Source organism: Pseudopipra pipra, chromosome 13, assembly GCF_036250125.1.
Source record: "Pseudopipra pipra isolate bDixPip1 chromosome 13, bDixPip1.hap1, whole genome shotgun sequence".
Taxonomy (NCBI): Eukaryota; Metazoa; Chordata; class Aves; order Passeriformes; family Pipridae; genus Pseudopipra; species Pseudopipra pipra.
In genome coordinates this window covers 2324938-2344416 of record NC_087561.1, presented here as the reverse complement: position 1 = coordinate 2344416, position 19479 = coordinate 2324938, and the positions used below count along the sequence as shown (strand labels likewise).

General features: G+C 47.0%; 2 protein-coding genes across 6 annotated transcripts; one reads left to right on the top strand and one right to left on the bottom strand.

Annotated features, from left to right (window-relative positions):
• Positions 1-1044: 1044 nt before the first annotated feature.
• On the bottom strand, positions 1045-12246 carry DNAAF6 (dynein axonemal assembly factor 6). 4 transcript variants are annotated; one of them, XM_064669590.1, is made up of 7 exons: positions 10756-11018; positions 10228-10333; positions 8468-8564; positions 7581-7686; positions 5652-5748; positions 4788-4873; positions 1045-1259 (listed from the first exon to the last, which is right to left on the bottom strand). In XM_064669590.1, the coding sequence occupies exons 2-7, from the start codon at positions 10318-10320 to the stop codon at positions 1214-1216; spliced, it is 525 nt and encodes a 174-aa protein (XP_064525660.1). In that variant the 5' UTR covers positions 10321-10333; positions 10756-11018; the 3' UTR covers positions 1045-1213. The 4 variants fall into 4 exon arrangements, with proteins under 4 accessions (XP_064525660.1, XP_064525657.1, XP_064525656.1 ...); XM_064669587.1 differs by lacking the exons at positions 1045-1259; positions 10756-11018 and adding exons at positions 1744-2528; positions 12045-12246; XM_064669586.1 differs by lacking the exon at positions 1045-1259 and adding an exon at positions 1744-2528 and having other exon boundaries at positions 10756-11016.
• A 79-nt stretch (positions 12247-12325) lies between these two features.
• Positions 12326-19049, top strand: RBM41 (RNA binding motif protein 41). Of its 2 annotated transcripts, XM_064669585.1 has the most exons (7): positions 12326-12455; positions 13216-13332; positions 13444-13636; positions 15800-16004; positions 17328-17704; positions 18252-18399; positions 18649-19049. In XM_064669585.1, exons 1-7 carry the CDS (start codon positions 12448-12450, stop codon positions 18804-18806), a joined length of 1206 nt encoding a protein of 401 aa, XP_064525655.1. In that variant the 5' UTR covers positions 12326-12447; the 3' UTR covers positions 18807-19049. The 2 variants fall into 2 exon arrangements, with proteins under 2 accessions (XP_064525655.1, XP_064525654.1); XM_064669584.1 differs by lacking the exon at positions 12326-12455 and having other exon boundaries at positions 13133-13332.
• The last annotated feature ends 430 nt before the right edge of the window (positions 19050-19479 follow it).

Genomic DNA, 19479 nt, shown 5'->3' with positions numbered 1-19479 from the left:
GGGCAGCTCCTGTGTCCTTGATAGGAAGAAAGAATGTGAGAGGATCTCCAGGTGATGATGGTGCAGTCAGGGGTGGACCCCACCAGCACAGCAAACACCAGAACAGTGTTTCTACCCTCCTGAAATGTGCTTTGGAGCAGTGGAACACACGAAGCCTGGCTGCCTATGAGTTTGTCCCATGTCCATATATCCTCACAGTGTGATTTCAGCTTCCCCCTGTCAGCAAATGTCCCTTTCCCTTTCCTGCTGTGTCACCAACTTGCCATCCTCCCTTCATGGAGTCGTTTGGATGACCTGCAGTAACCTGGAGTGTGGGTGCACAGGGTGGGGGGCCAGCAGGTACAAGAAATCACACCAGAACATCCCCCTTAGGCAGTACGAATTTTTATTTCCCTTTTCTATTCAGCAGCTGACTTTCTTATAAAACATACTTACCTCAGATTTTTGTCTCTTGAATGCAGATAAAAATGTTCCCAGGTTAAAAAATACGTGGAGAGGAATCACGATACAGATACCAGTGTGACATATGCTCATTTCCATAAGAAACTAAAACACTGGAGAGAGGCACAAGGAGCCAAACTCACCATTGTTTTCAGTATCAAACACTGACATTAGATTAAGCAGAGCTTGATGATGTAAGGCTTAGTAAATTACTACTGCCAGCTATAAAGGCAACATAACCTTGTGGATAGAGCACTGGAATAGGGCTCAGAAGAGCATCTGCTTTGCCATGGAGACACTGAAATAATTTGGACAAATGTTATCTTCACATGTGTATAAATATCAGTCAATCTTCCACTTTTCTTGTAATGTATATAAGGGATGCAAAAACGAAGCAGCATATTGTCTAGGGACCACAAAGATAACCTTTTTCCAAGAAACAGCTTGTTTGGCAAGCACAGGAGGGAAAAAGTGAGTCAGGAGGAATGATCTCAGCCTTTTTGTACATCTACATTGTTCCCCTCAACCACAGTTTTGGAATAAGAGACATTCAAATGTAATTTATGGAAACTTAAGCAAATACAAATTGGAGTAGCCCCTGAGTGTTATTGGCATATTTAATAGCTTGTGATGAATCATAACTGAGGCATCTGCTTTCCAGTCCATTAAAGCTAAAGCAGAAGTTGATTAGAATTATTCTGACCCAAGCAACGGGTCCACTTTTCAGGGCAGTGGTTGAAATGTCCAGACACCAGCTTCATTTTTCCTGGTGTTATAATGCAGTCTTAATACAAAGATACTGCAAATTCTGAAAATTCCTGAAAAAAACCAGAAAATATACCTTTAAACTCACTATTAGTGTCTTCAATCCATCTTCTCATTACAGCCTGCCACAAATTTAGCTGCATGGGTGCTGTCTGCAACCTAGATGGTCAGTTATTCTCCTCTGCTTCTGCACCAGAAGAATGCAGGACTCTGAGCCATTTTGCTCTGAAAGTGCTTACAAGGTTTTGGTTAAGTGTACCATTAACATGCCAGGGCCTGCTTGTCCTCTCCACTTTGATCACTGAGCAAGTACCTTTGTATTCTGCAGGATGAACAATGTTAAAAGAATATATTTGCCCCGAAGCTGGTGAGAGAAACATTTTGGTTACCCATCTCTGTAGCTCTAGATTGGTCCTGAAGGCCAAAGAACAGATTTTGCAGCCTTTCAGCCCTTTGAGTAATGCTTTGTTATGCAAAGCTCCTCTTAACTTTTAGGAGGTCTCTGGGGACATAATAGAGAGAAGGCAGAGTCAGAGGTAACTGGAACTCTTCCTTAGAACATATTATTTTATTAATCAGGAAAGATCAGAAAAATAGCTGGAGGGACAGCAGGTGAATGGAAGACACTGAACATTGTCAAAAATTGTTCAAAAAAGCTGAGACATTCAACAATCCAACTGTAGTTGGTTAACTTGTTCTGCCAGCGTAAAGGAGCCTCACATGTGGATTTGGATCCCTGAAGAGCTTTGATGATCTTCTCACCAAGGGTGAAAGGAGATTCTGAACTGGCCCCAGCCACAGCACTGGGGACCAAGCAAGGATATTAACACTTGAAAGTCTTCAAACAGTAGCTGAGCACTGGACTCATTGACCAGACACTCACTGTGCTACCTCTCAGCCACAGCCACACAAAAGGCTTTTTCTGGCTGGCAAAACTGTAATCTCCCACTGTCTGATTCACAGAGCCTGTATCAGACTGAAGGAAGCAGAAAGTTAACCAGAGCAGCACAAGAACCAGACAGGCTCAGCTTTCAGTACCTGTGGGTGCCGTGTCCCTCCTGACTCCTTTCTCCAGAGATATTCCCCCTGGACTGTTCAAGGGAAACAATCTACTATTTCATGACAAGTTGGGTTTCAAGGAGACTTCACACCAGAAGATTAGTTTTTTCAAACTTTCTCTATCTCTCTATCCGTCAGAAAAATTTATGAAATCAAACTGCCTTGATACTCTCAAGGTGACTTCCAAGATCTCCTCTTCAGAGAGAAAACGAGCTCTACCCTCCTTGCTGTTGACAGGGTAGGGGAGGTGCAGCAGCAGCTTCCTGTAAAAGAAGACACAGTGACTTTCAGTGTCTCAGACCAGGTGAGCAACTGAGATGTCATTGCAAGTTACTGCTGCAATTCTCCAGTCAGTATCCCAGAGAATGTTCCAGGATATCTCGTTCCCGTGACAGGTTGTGGGGTTCCTGCAGTACCTGCTGCACAACTACATGGTCCCTGAAACATTTCCAACGCTATTCCTTCCCTTTGGCTGTGGCTGTGACAGTGGTTTCCAATGATGGATTGCAGGCTCTCCCCACTGCTCTTGCATTTGCACAGTGCTGCATTTTAAATGCAGGGGAAGGAGGAACTGCACTGATAATGCACTGTAAAGCAGAGTCCAGGGATGAGAATGGACTTACAGTGATGAAGTTGCTGGGATTTTAACCTACACTGGAGATTAATTCAGTGATCCCCCTCTGCCTGTGGCTCAGGGACATTATACAAAAAACAAAGGCTGGGTCTTGGGCTCAGGAACTATTCCACAGTCCAATACTATGTCAGACACATTCCCTGGAATGGCTGACAAGCCTCCAGGTTTCTCTCTTCCCAAGGATGTCTCAGTCTAGATTAATTCAGCTCTTCTCACTGATGACAGTTCAAACTTACTTGCTCATGCAGAGTCTGAACTCTTTCCCCTCTTATCCCAGGGTTATATACTAACATATGAATGATGGGCCAGTCTTGGATCTCCACTCTATTGACAGTGCAAAGAGAATCCAGGACACTGTAGAATCAAGAGATCTGCCCAGGAAAACTCTACAAAGCCCAGCAAAATAAAATAACATGGTAGCATAGATGAGGGTTTCTTCAAAGTGGGGTTTAAGCTTTGTTGATTCTTTTTCAGACCTTTTCAGCTGTCTTGTAGGAGCCATGGCTGAAAGAAATACAGTAAAAACACCTTTGCACCACAACTATTGAAGGAAGACATTTCCTATAATTTGGAGAAGTCCTTAAAATCTGCTTGCCTTAGAAGCAGCCCCAGGACTACAGAGTTGGGAGCAGTTCCTTTGAGTCTTCCTACCCATCTGTGAGAGAACAGTGTTTTTCAGCACACATAACTTGAAATCTTGGTTGTTTCTTTCATACTGAGAAGGCTTGCAGTTATATTTGTAAAGCAGCACTGGTTCAGGCTGTACCCAAGCAACCATTAGCTTTACGGTGAACTTTTTATTTGCCAGGCTTGTGACTAGAGACAGCTGGGTACTGAGAAGGTAATGGCAGATCTGAGTCACCAAAAAGATAGAATTGCAAAAGAAAAAGGATGCTGAGGTTTTCCTACATCTGCAGTATTGCATTAAGCCACCTTTTTTACTGCCCATAGGTTCTGCAAATCATTAGCTGAACAATTATTCCTCCCAGTTTTCCACTTCAGAACTAGCTCTTCCAAACTTTCTTCTGCTCTGTTGCATCTTTGGGTTAAAACCAAGCACGGGGTAACTGACTTTGCCTGGCTTTAGCTGTGAGAAAAATGGCTTTTCTGTAGTTAGTCTACTAGAGACAAAACTTATTTTGGCCTTAATCCATGGCCTGCACCTTGAATTTATTTGAAGAAAGCTATTCACATATAGATCTTCCCACATCCCTTTCAATACAGCAAGTCAGTCCAGAGAGGATTAAGCTTTCTTATGACAGCACTCTTTCTGAAAAAGGACTTCAAGCAAAACAGACATGGGAATTATCTGGCAATCTCAGGCAGGACAATTGTACACTGAGGGAAAGACAGAGGAAGGCTGAAAAGTCCAACAGTCAGCGGATTATCTTCGTAGGCTTGAAATAGCCCCATAAAAAGAACTCAAAGGAAATATCTTTGGGGAAAACTTGTAATTTTTTCATCTCTGCATCCATGCCTGGATATGTCCATAATTTGGCTTTCAGCTTCTGAAAAGGTATCTGCACATTTTTTACCACCTTCAGTCATGTATTGGCACAAATTACTGTTTAGAAATACTAGACAAGATGTCCTTCAAGAACCTGGGCAGCTATTTGCCAGATGTTTTGGGCCCTTGAGGCCTTGTTGTTTAAGTAGCCAAAATCTGTCTTAAAGCTGTTTTTTACTTGGCAGCATCAGAGACTCAAAGCCAGCACAGTGCACACCTGTGGTTGCTTTTGTCTATATCTATTTCTCATGTGCAATTAATAAATCTGATCCCCATCTGTAACGTTGCTTTCCAGACAGCCTTCACTTGAAGGCTTGCTTAAACCTCATTTCAAACAAGGTATTAACTGTACTGCACTTCTATCAATTGTGTTACACTTACTTTTTGGGAGTTCGAAGGTCAAGAACCTTGTCCTGGATATCTAATGTGATGTCTGAGTACTTTGTCTCTGGCAGCTTGATTTTAATCTGAAACGATGGGTAGAGGCAAAGCTTTGATTACATATGTAGCCCTACAAGCCATAAAAGATCTCACCTTCATGAATATTTTGATGCTAGTGTCAAAGAGCAACATTTTGAGTAGGTAATTTGTATCACAGAATATATGAGGGTGATAATCATTGCTTTCAATAGCTTAGTGATGTCTATTGACATCCTATTTTCTTAAAAATCCTGAGCTGCCAATGTGCTTGAGAGATATTCTATATCTAGCAAAAGCCTCAGGCTTTGTGTATTGCAGGGAAAGTTTGCTTCTGCTAGAAAAATAACACAGCAGTTCCACCCATCCTGAAGTTCAGAAACCAAGGAGGTATCTGATTATATAATGATGGGACAGGATCTGACACCTGTAACTTTAAGGACTGCCAGTATTGTAGCATTCTGCTAACCCATAAACCTTGTGAAAAATGCAGGCAGATGAAAACAATCTCCTTCCCAGCCCCTCTCCCCTCCAAAATTGTATCCAAGATGAAACTTCTGCTTAGAGCTACATTTTATTTCCCTTAAGTTCATACATGGCACATGCATTTGCATAGATTCCCTGGAGTACACTTGGTTCATGAGGAGATACACGAGTTCCCCAGGTTAGCAAGTGTAAATATCATCCACAAATGCTTGAAGAACTACAAGGAGGCCAAAGGCAGAAGCACAGTTTGGTGTTTACAGTCTGTCCCTCAAGCAGTTGGGAAGAGGGAAAAAGGCAGAAAAAGAGCAAAAAGAAGGGATTGAAGATCCAGGCTCAGCTCACCACTATATCCTCACAGCAGGCGGTGGAGGGGTCCTTCCCTGTCATCCCAAAGAAGACATCCTCTGTTCCCACAGACTGTTTGAATAAAATCTCATACCTGAGAAAGAGAAGTCACTGCCTAAGAACACTGGAGAAGGGGCAGGAGACTAAAGGAGGTTGTCATTTTTAGAGGACTGTAAATATCTCCATCATGTTGTCTCTCCTCCTTTTCAGTCTCCCTTCAAGGCTTCAGTCCATCTGCACTGGGTTTCTGTTCACAGCCATGACTGAGGGAGTCAGAATACAGGTGAATATCTTTCACTCCACCTTCCAAGGCACTCCCCATGCTGCCTCTACTTCCCTAACCAGCCTTTGTGGGATCGGGAAATGCATCCTAAGTGAATACAACACTTATCAATTAGGCAAACACCACAAACTCTTGGGAAATGGATTTGAAAAGGGGGCTGTCACAATTACCACCTGTGATCTGTTCTGCCCTTCAACGTATTCTTGCAGCCTGAGCACAACACTCTTCAGTCAGATTGCAATTGTTTTGCATTCAGCCAACATTTATTTTCTTCCCCTTCACATCTACAAAATGTACAATCACAAACTTCCTTGCTCTTGATAATTAATGAATGAGGAAATACAAACTAAATTTGTATTTATAACATATGTTACTCCTACTAAATTCAACAAAATAAGTGGGGTGGATCACTTGTCTAAGCTGTTAGAAAGAGTGTATGGAAAGTCTTTCACATCTCCAGTGGGCATCTGCAAATGTAATAATTCCCAAATCAATGACAAAAGTGTCTCATAGCTCTGGATGCACTGCTGTAGCCATCTGTTTTCCTTGTGGGACATTTGCCCCACTTCATTTGATGAACTGTTATAAAGACTTATATGCTCTCTTCATCTGTGCAATGAGTCACAAATGTTTGAGGCTAGAGAAGCACTGGGGAGGGGAAGGGTCAGAAAAAGGCACGGGAAAAGCTTCTGTTGTGCCCCTAACACAAAGAGGTGTGAGGTCACCTCACAGGTGACCACCTCAAGAACAGCTGTGTGTGAGGGTGAGTGCCAAATCATTGTGAGAAATGCTGAGTCCAAGTTCAGGTGTGTCTCCTGTGTTTAGATCAGGAAACCAAACACCTCACACCATGACTCACATGCAGAGAAAAATGAGGATTTTGGCCTACAAACCAGTGTACAATGTGCAGCTTCACAGGCTACAGTCCATCTGCTCCAGCATTATACACCCCAGGATATGGCATTGGAACACAACAATTACAAATGCAAAAGCTGCTTTATGCCTTGACCCTGAGGGCTTCCTGACCTCTACAAATGACATGCCTGATTGTATCCATTTCAAGAACATTTTTGTTACTGTTTTTCTACAAGCAAGAGAAAAGGCTCTGGTTTTAGGTTGTCCCTTTGACAGACCAAGATGACAGAATTTAAAAGCTCAAAACTGCCTGCATACAGCTTTCCTTCCTGCAGTACTATTTGTCTCTACAGAGCTTAAATCTTTGAAATGCAAATACAAGTTGGAGTACTTTATGAATTTATGAGTGTGAAAAAATAGATCCATCTTGGTTGCAGCAGGAAAAAAGCAAGTATTTCACATAAATGGCATATTTTCAAGCTAGTAAATCATTTTGCTGACCTACTTCCCCTCCTAATCCCACTTTATACAAGTAACTGACGCTGCACGTAAACTTATGATAGGAAAAATCAACACCATGTTTCTGTTACGAGATCAGAAGGTTTGAAGAGAAGCGTTAAAACCACTCCTCTCACGTTGCTTTAGATGCAACACTGATATCCTTCCTTTCTTCCTCTGCAACACGAGCTCTTCAGAAGGCTGTGCCACCCCAGTGCAGTGGATGCTGCTTAAATCTCATTAAATTTAAGGCTGTGTAAAGCCCGTGCAGGCAGTCTCAGCTCACTTACTCTGGCTGTTCCCTGGGGTCCCAGGTATCATCAAACTCAGATCCTTCTGGGACCTCCTCTGTATTCCAAATAGTTTTCCTGTTTTCAGATTTCATTTGAAAAGTACCTGTATGGGATGAGGAAAAATCCCACTGTCACCTTTTTGAAATGTCTCTGTTCCTCTAGGTTTGTTGAAAACTTAGAATATTGTTCTACAATTTTGGAAAAAAAAAAAAAAAGAATAGAAAAGCCATTTCTAAAGCCTAGAAAAAAACTATTTCTGGGTTTTAGAAAAACCTTTGCATTAAAAGCATTCTAGGTAATTACAGTCTCCTTTACCTCAGTATCTTATGAATGAGGATTTGCAGAGGGAGGATGTTTTCCTTTCACTTAAATCTCCTTTACACAACCTCTAGGTCCAAAAAATCCTCCTTTTAGGCACAAAACATCAAATGCTTCAAAATGGATAAAGTGTAAAAGGACAAAATACTAATCTCCCCCAAGCCCCCTGACATAAGATTTTTTCAGTGAACAGAGATTTACAAGAGGACCTCCTCCTAACACAGAAATCCATTTTTTCCCATTAATTAAAGTGCTGAAGAAAGTTTATGGGCAGACTAGTATGATTTATGCCTGTCCTGCATGGAAAAGTATTTTTTCTAGTAAGCTGGTAAATTTAAAACTTGGAGGGTTTTAGAACCCTTTCTGCTTCTCTTTGCATATTTTACAGTTAAGCTTTCAGGAAAAGAATAATTTTACAGAGTAACTGCAAAAATGTGGTGCAAAGTCCATCTCAAAGGTCGATGACCACTCTTACTGAAGCAAACCCTTCAGTGGTAATTTACTACAGCTGTTTAAGTCTGCTGACACAGGACTGAATGCTAAAGCACACAAACACTCCTCCTTACCAGTGGTCTCTTTCTTTACTGGTCCAATACTCCCAGGAGTCATGGCACCAACAGAACTGCAGCGTGACTGCAAAAAAGGCAAATGGATCAACCAATTCTGGTGGAGCCAAGCTCAGTTATAACCATAATGTCAGTAAATATAAAATGCTATCTGTATTTGAGGTCAAACAAATCCCTGCTAGAATCCACAAAACATTATCCCAGAGTTTCATGACTGAACCACTGAATATTTTCTTCTTCACTCTCACACAGCAGACAGTGACCTTGACACACTGGGCTTAAGCAGGACTCCAGAAGCCCAGTAATACAGACAGATGTGCTTTTTGAGTTTTAGTTTCCATGGCATTCTGGCAAAATTTTCATGCTTTGCCTGCCATGAAAATATTACAGGAAACCAAGGGTTCTACATGAAAACCCCATCATAGCATTTGGATTCCTTTTGACAGTAGAGATCATATAAGGCAACAATATTTTCCTCTAATTATGAATCAATTTAGTGCTAATAGGCCAATATGAGGCATTTCTCTATATATGAAGATTCCCTGGTTCGATAAAAGTGCCTCATATGCACAGAGCATTAAATTAAATCAAAATAAAGATTTCAATTTACCCAGATTGACTCAGACTTAATTGACATCCCTTGTGGCAATTTTCCATTTCTGTCTCTGAAGTGCCATTCATTTTATTAATAAGATGTAAACAAATTCTTTTAGAATCAGGATGTTTACTGCAGAGATGTACAGCAATAATGGTAGTTTTAAAAGGCAGGCATCAAACAGCTGGAGGGTAGTTGGAGTGTGAAGGACAACATCTATACCCTACTGAAAGGAAATTTCAAGGGACATGCACCCCCTTTATCCCAAATATTACTCCCATTTCCAAGTTGTGCCCTGGGGCACAACTGCTGGGTCAGCCAGCTGTCTCTTTGTTGAGGAGTGATTTGGAAGAACACTGAGGCATTTGCCATTTTTGTCATCCATGTCATAACAAGATTTGTTCAAAATTCCAAGAAACTTGGCAAAGTTTTGAGCCTTCACAGAGGCCTTTCACATCACTGGCACCTGTGGGGCTCCTGGGAATATTTCTCCCCAGCACACAGGCATTGCTGCAGGAACAATGCAGTTTTTTCAAAAGCTGTGTTCCTCATCTTGTCCTGAGATGAATTGCTACAGAAGAATGGAGAGATCTTTCTCTCATTATCCATTCAGATTATTCACCTTAGAATGATTATTCACCTTTCACTATTCTACAACCACCAAAATATCTATTGCACTTCAGTGATCAATTTTCTCTGCAGTTCTTCAATGCCTGACAAACACAATTAGTACACTCAGTTGCCTCTGGATAACTTTACTCAGAAGTTGAGCAGCAACTTTTTTCCCATCATATGAAGTATTTAGCTGTAATTGCCTTCATCTCCAGCAGGCTTCAGGGAAAAGTAGGGAGAAGTCTAAAGTTTCTCAGGCTCTTTCAGCTAGGTGTTCTCATTTCCTTCAGGCTGAAAAATTAAACTTCCCTCATATTTTGTGCTCACAATCTGTCCTTGTTTTCCTGGGGCATCTTCATTATTCTCTCCCTCAAGAGCTTGTTACTCTAAAAGTATCTTCCAGCTGTTCCAGTCAGTCCAAAACCTTCTAGAATTTTCATTCTCTTTTTACACTCTCTGGGGAAGGAGAGATTTGCTTTTCCTCGTTTAACAAGGTTAGGCTATGGTACAGTATGTAAAAGAAGCAGCAATTCTTATGAATTCTTATTCTCACCACATCCTCCTCCTCCTCCTCTTCTTGAGCATCACGGAGTAATTTGGCAAGGCACTGCAGGGAAGAGCCTGAAGAAACACTGTCCATATCCATACCCACTGCTCACCTATGCAGGAAAAAACAAGTGACAGATAACAAGAAAACCAGGTGTGTTTTGTACAGTCTGTAAAGCACATTTTCTCAACTGTGTGTCCTGGAAGGATAACTTTGTGTGATGACAAAAAACATATAATGGAACACAGAATCACAGAATGGGATGAGTTGGAAGGGACTCATGAGGATCATTGAGTCCAAGTCCTGGCCCTGCACAGGACACCCCAAGACTCCCACCATGGGCCTGGGAGCGTTGTCCAAACCCTCCTGGAGCTCTGGCAGCCTTGGGGCCGTGCCCACTGCCCTGGGGAGCCTGTTAGTGCCCAACCACCCTCTGGGGGAAGAACCTTTTCCTGAGATCCAACCTAAACCTCCCCTGACTCAGCTTCGTGCCTTTCCTTCGGGTTCAGCGAACCCGAGGAAAGAACAACCAACCTCTTCTCTCCGCGCCCACAGCACGGACTCTTTTGCTCCGCTGGCTCGTGTTGCCAGCACGGCTCGGGCCTTACAGCAGACACCGCGTCACACGTAACCCGGCAAAACTCCCCGAAGGATCTCTGCCCAACCGCCAGGCTTCGGACCGACCCAGCTGCGGTCCCGGCGGAGGGCGAGCGGACCCGAACCCCCGAGGAAAACCCTTCGTCCCCGCGGCCCCGCTGCCGGGCGGCCACGGCCCCTCAGCGACGGACCCCTCACGAGCGTCCTCGTCCCCATAGCAACGCCCCGCCCCGCGCCGCCAGAAGAGCCAATCGGAGCAGCGGGACTGTGAGTGGCAGCGAGACTGACCAATGGCCGCCGACAGCGGGCAGGGGCGGGGCGCCGCCGTGTCCGCCCGGGAGGGTTCACCTTCTCCAGAGGCAGCGAGACCCCGCGGTGTGCCCGGAGTGTCCGTGTGTGGCCGTGCTGCTGCCTGTCACGTTGATAACCAGTCAGCGTGGATGAGGGAGGGGCAACTGCTGTCATCTACCTGGACTTGTGCCAGGCGTCTGACACCGTCCTGGGTGACATCCTTGTCTCTGAACTGTTGAGATGTGGATGTGATGGATGGACCCCTCTGTGGATGGGGGATCGGAGAGTTGTGTTCAAGGGCTTGATGCCCCAGTGGGGAGCAGTGATGAGTGCTGTCCTCAGGGTTGGGACTGGCACTGTTTATCAGCTGTGCTGGTGACAGGGACAGTGGGATTGAGGGCACTCTCAGCCACTTTGCACATGACACCTGTGTCCTGCGGTCACACACTGGAGGGAAGGGATACCATCCAGAGGGACCACGAGTGTGACTGTAATGCACATTCCAAACTATTTTTACTAATCGAGGGAGGTTAACGGTCACATACTTAGCAGAGGTGCCCTCATGCTCAATTCTTTGCACTTCGAGCTGTTCTGCAAAGTACCAAAGGGGTGCAAATGTTATATTTACTTTCCTCTGCTGCACCACACCTGCCTTGCCTAGCAGTGTCCCTGAAGGAGGGGAAGGCACTGCTCACCGCAGTTACTGGCAGCAGCAGGGGTTAAACGGGTGCGTGGCTCTCCCGGATGGTCCTGACACCGAAAAGCAGCAGAAACAAACTTCTAAACAACCAATTTGTAGGTGTTGAAGAGAGCATTCTTTATTCAGCACGCTGGAGGTTCGGAGGATAGCTCCTCTAATCGAAGGTGCCAGATGACAGGTAGATAGGGCTTTTTATTACACATACTGTTCACATGTTCATTAGATATTCTCTTACCTCATCAGTTTGGTTTACACAGCCGCACCCTTATTCGAAGTCCTTTTTTTTTTGGTCCTTCCGGGTCTTCTTCGTCGTCTTGACCTCGGTTCTGGAGCAGGCACAGCGTCAGTGTTCCACCGCCCAAACCCGTCGCGTTTGTTCTTCATCTCGCCTGGGTCACACAGCGCTCAGTTCGCACCCCGCTTGTTCGCGTTACACCCCTCGCCTGACCTCCCTAGGGCTTCTCTGAGGTTACAGCGCTCCTTCATTCGGCCGTGCCGGGGCAAACTCCCTGTTTCTCCCAGAAACAGAGTTCTCCTATTCCTTCCGGGCCGCGGCTCCCGGCGCTCCGCGCGCGGCCGCGGGCGCTGCCGGGGCTTGGAGTCCCGGGATCGGCGGGATCGCGGGGAGCGCCGGGGCCATGCGCAGGTGAGGGGGGTCCCCGGGGTCCCGGACTGCACCTCCGGGGTCCCAGACTGCACCTCCGGGGTCCCAGACTGCCCGTCCGGCCTCAGCCCCTCCGCCGGGGGGTCACCGACAGCCGCCTTGGCGGAGCTGCCCCGGCACGGGGGGGCTGAGCCCGGCACGGCCCCGCTGTCAGAGCCGGGTCTGACCGCCGGACAAGGCGGGGGATGCGGTGAGAAGGGAAAAGGGAGCTTGAGCTTTCCATGGAGCGCTGCTGGAATTCAGAGCTTCCCTTCGTCCTCGCGGTTTTCTTTCTTTTGCGGCTCCTTTTGAAACTGACAGTGCCCGTTTTAGAGAGTGATGCAAAGCAGTTGTACGGCAATAAAAATTATTGCATGTGATCTAAAAGAAGAAAACAAGAAACCCCCAAATAATAACAACAACAACAATAATAATAAAGCTCTACCGAAATAATAATAATAATAATAATAATAATAATAATAATAATAATAATAATAATAATAATAATAATAATACCTCTACCAAAATAAAAACACCGTAAGAGTCCCTAGGGTACTTTAATGTTCTCAGAGTAGTCCCCGGTCTGTTGGCTTTTCAAGTAACATTAGTGGGAGCTTTGGTCGAGTAGTTTTGGCTCTGTGTTGTGCTTTAATTCCCATTAAAACAGCCAAAGAGGTAGAGAGGTTGTAGGGGGGATGTGCTTTGAGCAGTGTTCTCCCCATTGCCTTACTGACCACCTCTGTGCTGGGCTTGTGTGCCTCAGGGTCAACAGCAGCCTGTCCAGTGATGAGCTTCTCCTGGAAGACTTGGAGACAGAAGGGGAGAGGCAGCTGAAGACCCTCCTTCAGCAGCAGCTTGATACCACTGTCTCCATCGAGCAGTAAGTCCTGGTCTGCTCCGGGTGTGGCTGGGGAGGGAGTCCAGCCCCTTCCTGTCCCCCCAGTTTGTCAGTGCTGAGCTGTTTGTGCCATTGTGTTGCTTTGGGTCACAGGTGCAAGTCGAAGCGAAGATGCTTTGCCCCTGCAGCTTTTTACAAGCCTTTTGGGGAGGAGGCTGCGGGGGCTTTGACCTTGTCACAGTTCCAGGCCCTGGAGGAGAGCAACAAAGAAACTTCCTCTCTCCGGGAGCTGGGGCTCTCCGACTCGGAGATTCTGCTCTGGAAGAACCGGACTTCAGCAAGGAAGGTGGGCATGCTCTGCTCTCGTGTGAGTGTGGTTGGATCCCTCTCTCTAACCCTGCAGCACCCAGGTAGAAAATTCCAGTCCTTTGTAAGCCCTCTGGTAAAGAATGGCTGCTGCTTATATCCAGCATGATCCCACATTTCTTCTGGTGTGTTTTCTTTGCTGGAGTGGTCTATGTTAAAAGCCACAGTGGAACGAGGAGTGGGTCCTTTAGAACACAGCAGGACCTGACTATATTCCTGCTTCTGCTTTGATAATCTCAAGCAAATAATTTCACCTGCTTATACCTGTGTAAGTAGGACTTAAAGGCTGGAAGAGAAGAAGGAGGAAACATTTCGAAGCGCCTCAACCTCCTCCTTTCAGTATCCTGATACATCCCTGGATCCCATCACTGGCTTGGGATAGCTGTCTGTAAGGGAGGATTTTGTGTATTCTCCTTAGGGGCTTGCAGGTGCTTCAAGGGCCTTGGAACAGCCCTGTGAAAATAGCAGTGCAGGGCTTTCAAACCCAGTGTGTGATGTGAAGGCCAGACTCCTCTCTGTTTGCAGCAGAGCAGTGCAAAAGCAGGTTTATCCCCTTCCCCCACCTTTACCCTTTTCTTTCACATTCCTGAGACAAGGGGCTTTTGGGGTTGTCCTGTGTCAGGTGCACTGGAGTGTGCTGCTCTCAGTTTGGTAAACTAGAAGGTGCAAACCAGGACTTGGGCTGACCCTTGGATTCCCTCTGTCTCCTCTTCATGAGTGATAGCTGTGTGCAGGAGAAAGGTGTTTCTGGTAATCAGCCTCCCTTCAGCTGAAGTCATTGTTTGCTTTGGTGTTTAAATGAAACTCAGCCCTTCTGGGGCCTGATTAAAGCCTGGTTTAGAGAGGGGTGGTGTAAGTTTAAGAATGAAAATTATTGTCAACAGTACCAGTTGTTTTTGGTACCAACATTTAGTATGCAATCAGTTCTGGGATGGTTAGAAATAAAGATTAGCATGGAAAACACTGCTCTGACAGAGGGAACCAGTGACATTAGGGTATGTCTTCTACCACTTGTGAGAGAAGAAGAATATTGTGAGAGAGAGAAAGCCCAAGTCAGGTGGTGATGTGCAGCTTTGTACATGGAGGCCCTGAATGAAAGATTCCACCAAGAATGATGAGGAATGTCAGCTGAGACAGAGAGAACTTCAGATTGCCCGGGGAGCTCTTGGCAAAGTACTGAGTGCAGATTTCTGTTATTTTCAGCTGCTAAGTGGCAGCTTTTTTGAAAACAAAGTACTACAAATGATTTCTGGGAATTGCTTTTCCATGTAAACAGGCTTTTGTGCCTCAGGGAAGCTGTGAAATGGTGAATGGAAGCCACGCAGATGTGGGGCAGAGGTACCATGGGAAAGTCTTTGTTAGGTTGTGCTAAGTGCAGGGAGAAAGCCTGGTTTCTTGCCTGAGGCAGAAGGATCTGCCACAGTAATTCTCAAACTGAATTTGAGAAAAGAAAATCCATCCCATAGAAGTGTGTTGCCTGGATTCTGATCGAGGTGGATGGAGGAACAGAAATGCTCTTTCAGCAGCTGTGCTTTTGGCCTGGCCCCGTGCAATGAGGTTTAGTTATCCAGGGATGCTCATGTGCAGCCAGGTGAGGTCTGTGCTGCACTCACTGTGTGGTTCCTGGAAGTTGGCTTGAGTGATGCTGGTCAGGGCTTAGTCCTCAGCATAAATCTACCCTCAGGTGCCAAATGGCAGCCTGGGGTCCACTTTCCAGCAAATAATGTTCTCCCAGTGAGGAGGTCGTAGAATAAAAGGTCATAAAATAAAAAGCTTGGTGGAAACTGGAGTTGGGGAGTGCTGTAGGAATGGGGAAGGAATTGCCAAAGGGGTTTGTGCAGTTACTGAAGGTGGCTCTGTAAAATGGCTGTACCTGTCAGAGGCAAGGACTGCAGGGACAGAGGGAGTCAGGCCCGGGAAAGGGAAGCAGCACAGAAAGGTCAGGAGGAAGGGGCTGTTTCTCCACTTCTCTCAAGACCTGAGCTTTCTGAGTGGTTGCAGTAACAGGACCTGTTGGTGCCCTGCTCTCTGGGGGTGGTTCCTGGTTGCACCCACTGCAGGGCTGGGGGGTGTGAAGTTTGGCTGCTGGCCGAGCCTCTGAGGAGGAGGCCAGTTCCTGAGCAAAGCTGTGCTTGTCTTCCAGGGCTCTGGGCTGGGGGCGGCCCCAGAGGCCACGCAGGACCGGCTCCATGCCATCCAGGAGAAGATGGAAGAGCGGCAGCGCATCCTGGCTCTGCCACAGAGGTTTGCTGGCAGCAAGCAGCTGAGCCGGAGGGAGATGGAGATTGAGAATGCCCTTTTCCAGGGAACAGACCGCCACTCCTTCCTCCGGGCACTCTACCATGAAGGTCTGGGGGCTCAGGGCTCTTCCTGCCTCAGCTCCAGCACGGAGAGCCAGGCTGTGTGGGAGTCCAACACGTCTCTGTCTGGCCTTCTGTCCCTGAAGATGTGGTTCTGTTTTGGTCCTGTGTGGGAGGGGATATTTTCCTCTCTTACAGGAGAAGAGAGAGAGTTGGTTCTCCAAAGGGTTTAATATAGAGCCTTGTAAAATGCAGCTTTTTGGGGAGCATGGGTCTCATGGATGTGCTGCACATACTGCAGAGCCCAGCTCGGGGTGTGGAAGAGGGGCTGGAGTTGTGCTTTGGTAAAGCCTAAAGATCTGAAAACTGCAGTCTAACTAGGGGGGGAAGGAAGCAAAGGCACAGAGCAGGTGAGAGTAGGAATGACTTGTTAAAGGCTCCTCTCTGAAGTGGAATTGGATCCGGTTGTGGATTCCCTGTACTGTGTCCATGGGATGACAGCACTTTCCACCCTAGTGGTGGTGTCCCTAAACCTGTGGCTTAATGTGACTTTTCTAGACAAAGAGTCAAGTGTTGTGCAGAGATGGCAAAAGCTGCTCCAGGCTGCTTTAGCTGGAGAACACGTGGGCGTGAAGCTCAAGCCCAGGCTGATTTTTGTATGTAACAGTGTTCAGTAGAAGGTGAGGGGGAACGTCTCTACCCTTAGCTCCCAAAACATCCCTTTGATAAGTGTTGAAGCTGCTCAAGCTGTAATGTCCAGCTGACCCAGAATCCTCTGACCCCTATTCCCTCCTTGGGTGTCAGTGTTGTGGCATTTAGCAAAACCAAGAGGCAGCAAGGTTGAGGTTTGTGGGCTGGGAGATGCCCCTCTCACCTTTGTCCTCATTTCCATTAAGTAAATCATAAGAGATCACTGATCAGTCCATGCCATGGACCTTCTTTACACCCAGGAGCTTAATCTGATGTCTCTGGAAGCAAAAAGTTTCTATTGCATGTAGAGGTGTAGAAAGGCAGCATGGCACATCCTGGCCATGCACGCAGGAGGAGGAAGGTGTATCGAAGGAGTCACTGGAATGTGCTGAAATGTGTCTGCAGATAAGCTGGTGAGGACACCTCTGGAAGAAATGAGCTCTGCACATAGCACTGGTGGAGCTGCTGCTCTCTGCAGGTTCATCCTGAGCTGGGAGACCAGCACTTGCTGGCTGCTGGGGCTGCTCTTCTTGTTTTAGACAACCTGCAGGGCCTGGTTGACAGGTGCTCAGAGGCTGGGCTGAGGCAGGGTTTCTCCTCTCCGTGTCTCTTCCTGCAGTCTCTGTGTTTCCCAGGTTCTTGGTGGTAGTCACGTTACCGTGTTTCTCTGTTATGAATTAGATGACACTCAGAAGAAGGGAACAGATGAAAAGGACCCCATGGTTCATCTGGAGAGCGTTTACCAAGAGCTGCTGAGCAAGAAGTGCCCTGAAAAAGTCCAGCCTGCTAAGAGTGACCCCTGCTTGTGCCCTTCCCTGGCCCTGCAGGGGCCTGTGACCGGGGACTCGTCACCTCCAGACCAGGAAGAGCAAGCAGAACAGGCAGCAAGTCCCAGCGTTCCTGCAACAAAGCCCCACCAGTCCCCTCCAGGGCCAGTGATTATCAAGGAGCCTGTAGAGTTTGTCCCAGAAGAGGAGATCCTCAAGAACCGCCTCTCAGAGGAAGAACTCCGGAAGATACCCAGGTTCTCGTCCTACCATCCAGGGGAGCCCAGCAAGGTAAGCTGAGATGGACCAGGATTTGTTCTGGCTCACTAGCACGCCCTGAAGCTGTGTCAGCAGGAGAAGGCTCCTCTGCTGTTGCCGGGAGGTTGCTTGGCTGATCCTCCAGACCAAGGGAGAGAAGCCTGCACTCTGGGAGGGAAGGGGACCTTGGGCTGTACTGGGAGGTGACAGGCCTGGCAAAGAGTTGTGCTTCTCAGCCCAGCCTTCCTGACCCCAGCGAGTCACCAGCTAAGATGTGCTCTCTTTTTGGACCTGGCTGAGACTAGCTGTGCTTAACTGATAGCTGAAGCTTGCTGCATTTTAAAAGTAACTGAAACTGTTGGCACTCGGTGCAGGTAAGCACAGGGATGCCTTGAGTTCAGAGCTGCCTTTTTATGTGCACCCACCCATCTTCCAAACATCATCATTAGAATGCGGGTGTGAGGGCTCTGGGGTGGCAGAGGGGCTGAACTAGTTCACACCCTTGATCTGCACAGACTTGGGACCAGGCTGAAAGGTGTCTTTGCATGGCAAGGGATGACCCTCTGTGTCCCTGGATCAGGTGCTGTATTTGAAGAACCTGGGCCCTCGAGTGACAATGAAGGACCTGGTGTCCTTGTTTGCCCGGTTCCAGAAGGAGGACAGCCCACTGATCCAGTTCCGCCTCCTCAGCGGGCGGATGAGGGATCAGGCCTTCATCACCTTCCCTGGTGAGTTGCTGTGCTGCTTCCCTTGTGCCTCTCAGTTCTTCCCCAACCCCCAAAGGTGCCACATCTTCCCCCAGGGCACTGGGCTGCTGCCAAGCCTGCTCTCCAAGGAGGAGGAGGGGAATTCACTCCCTCCTCTCCCTCTCACATCAGTCTTTTCCCTGGATTGGAAGAGGATTTATCAGAGCAGAAGTGATGCTGTCCCAGCATGTGCTGGGTGACCTGTGCCCACTGTGTTCTGTCTTGTTGCAGATACTGAGTCTGCCCAGAGTGCCCTGCAGCTGCTGAACGGGTACAACCTGCAGGGGAAGCCACTGGTGATTGAATTTGGGAAAAGCAAGAAGCATTTGCCAGAGGCTGATGCTGCCATCCCCAGCTCCTCTGCTGCAGAGAACCCCCCTGCCACGTGAGGGTGGATAACCAGGAACCTTGTGGAGTTCAGTGAGCCGTGGGAACTCCTTGGTTGTACCTGGGACAGCGAAGGACTGTTGGGAGTTAATGTGCAGGTCCATTAATCTCAGGGTGGGGAAGGGAGAGAGATGGGCACTGCCTTTACACTGTTGGGGTGGACTGGCTTTTTCCTCCTGTTCCTCAGCCTTTTGAGGCAGGGAGGGAGAGAGGAGGCCGTGTAAATAAATGCACTTATTATAGTATTTCCACAGCGTGTGCTTATTCACATTTGTGCTCCACAAGTGTTCTTCTCCAAGTGTACTGCACTCTGCTGATGCAGGACTGTGTCCAGTCCTGGCCTCTCTGCTTTGAGCTGCAGTACCTGACTAAGGTGGCTGCTGCCCTGTCTCTGGTTGCAGCAGGTATGTTGCTACAGGACAAGAAAAAAGTCTGTCCCTTTTCTTCCAGGTGCTGTGGCTGCACGGGTATGTAATTACATGGGTGCTTATGATGGGAAATACATGTTGGCTCCTCACTGTGGATGCCCCTAAAGCCCTGTGGCATGGAGGATGGCTGCTCTGTGGGGTAGCATTAATGGCAGACACTGTGGTTTATCTGCTGCCCTGCTTTACTGCTTTTTTGTGAAAAGCACTTGTGTGGGAAGCACATGCTTCCCACAGCATGCCAGTGTTC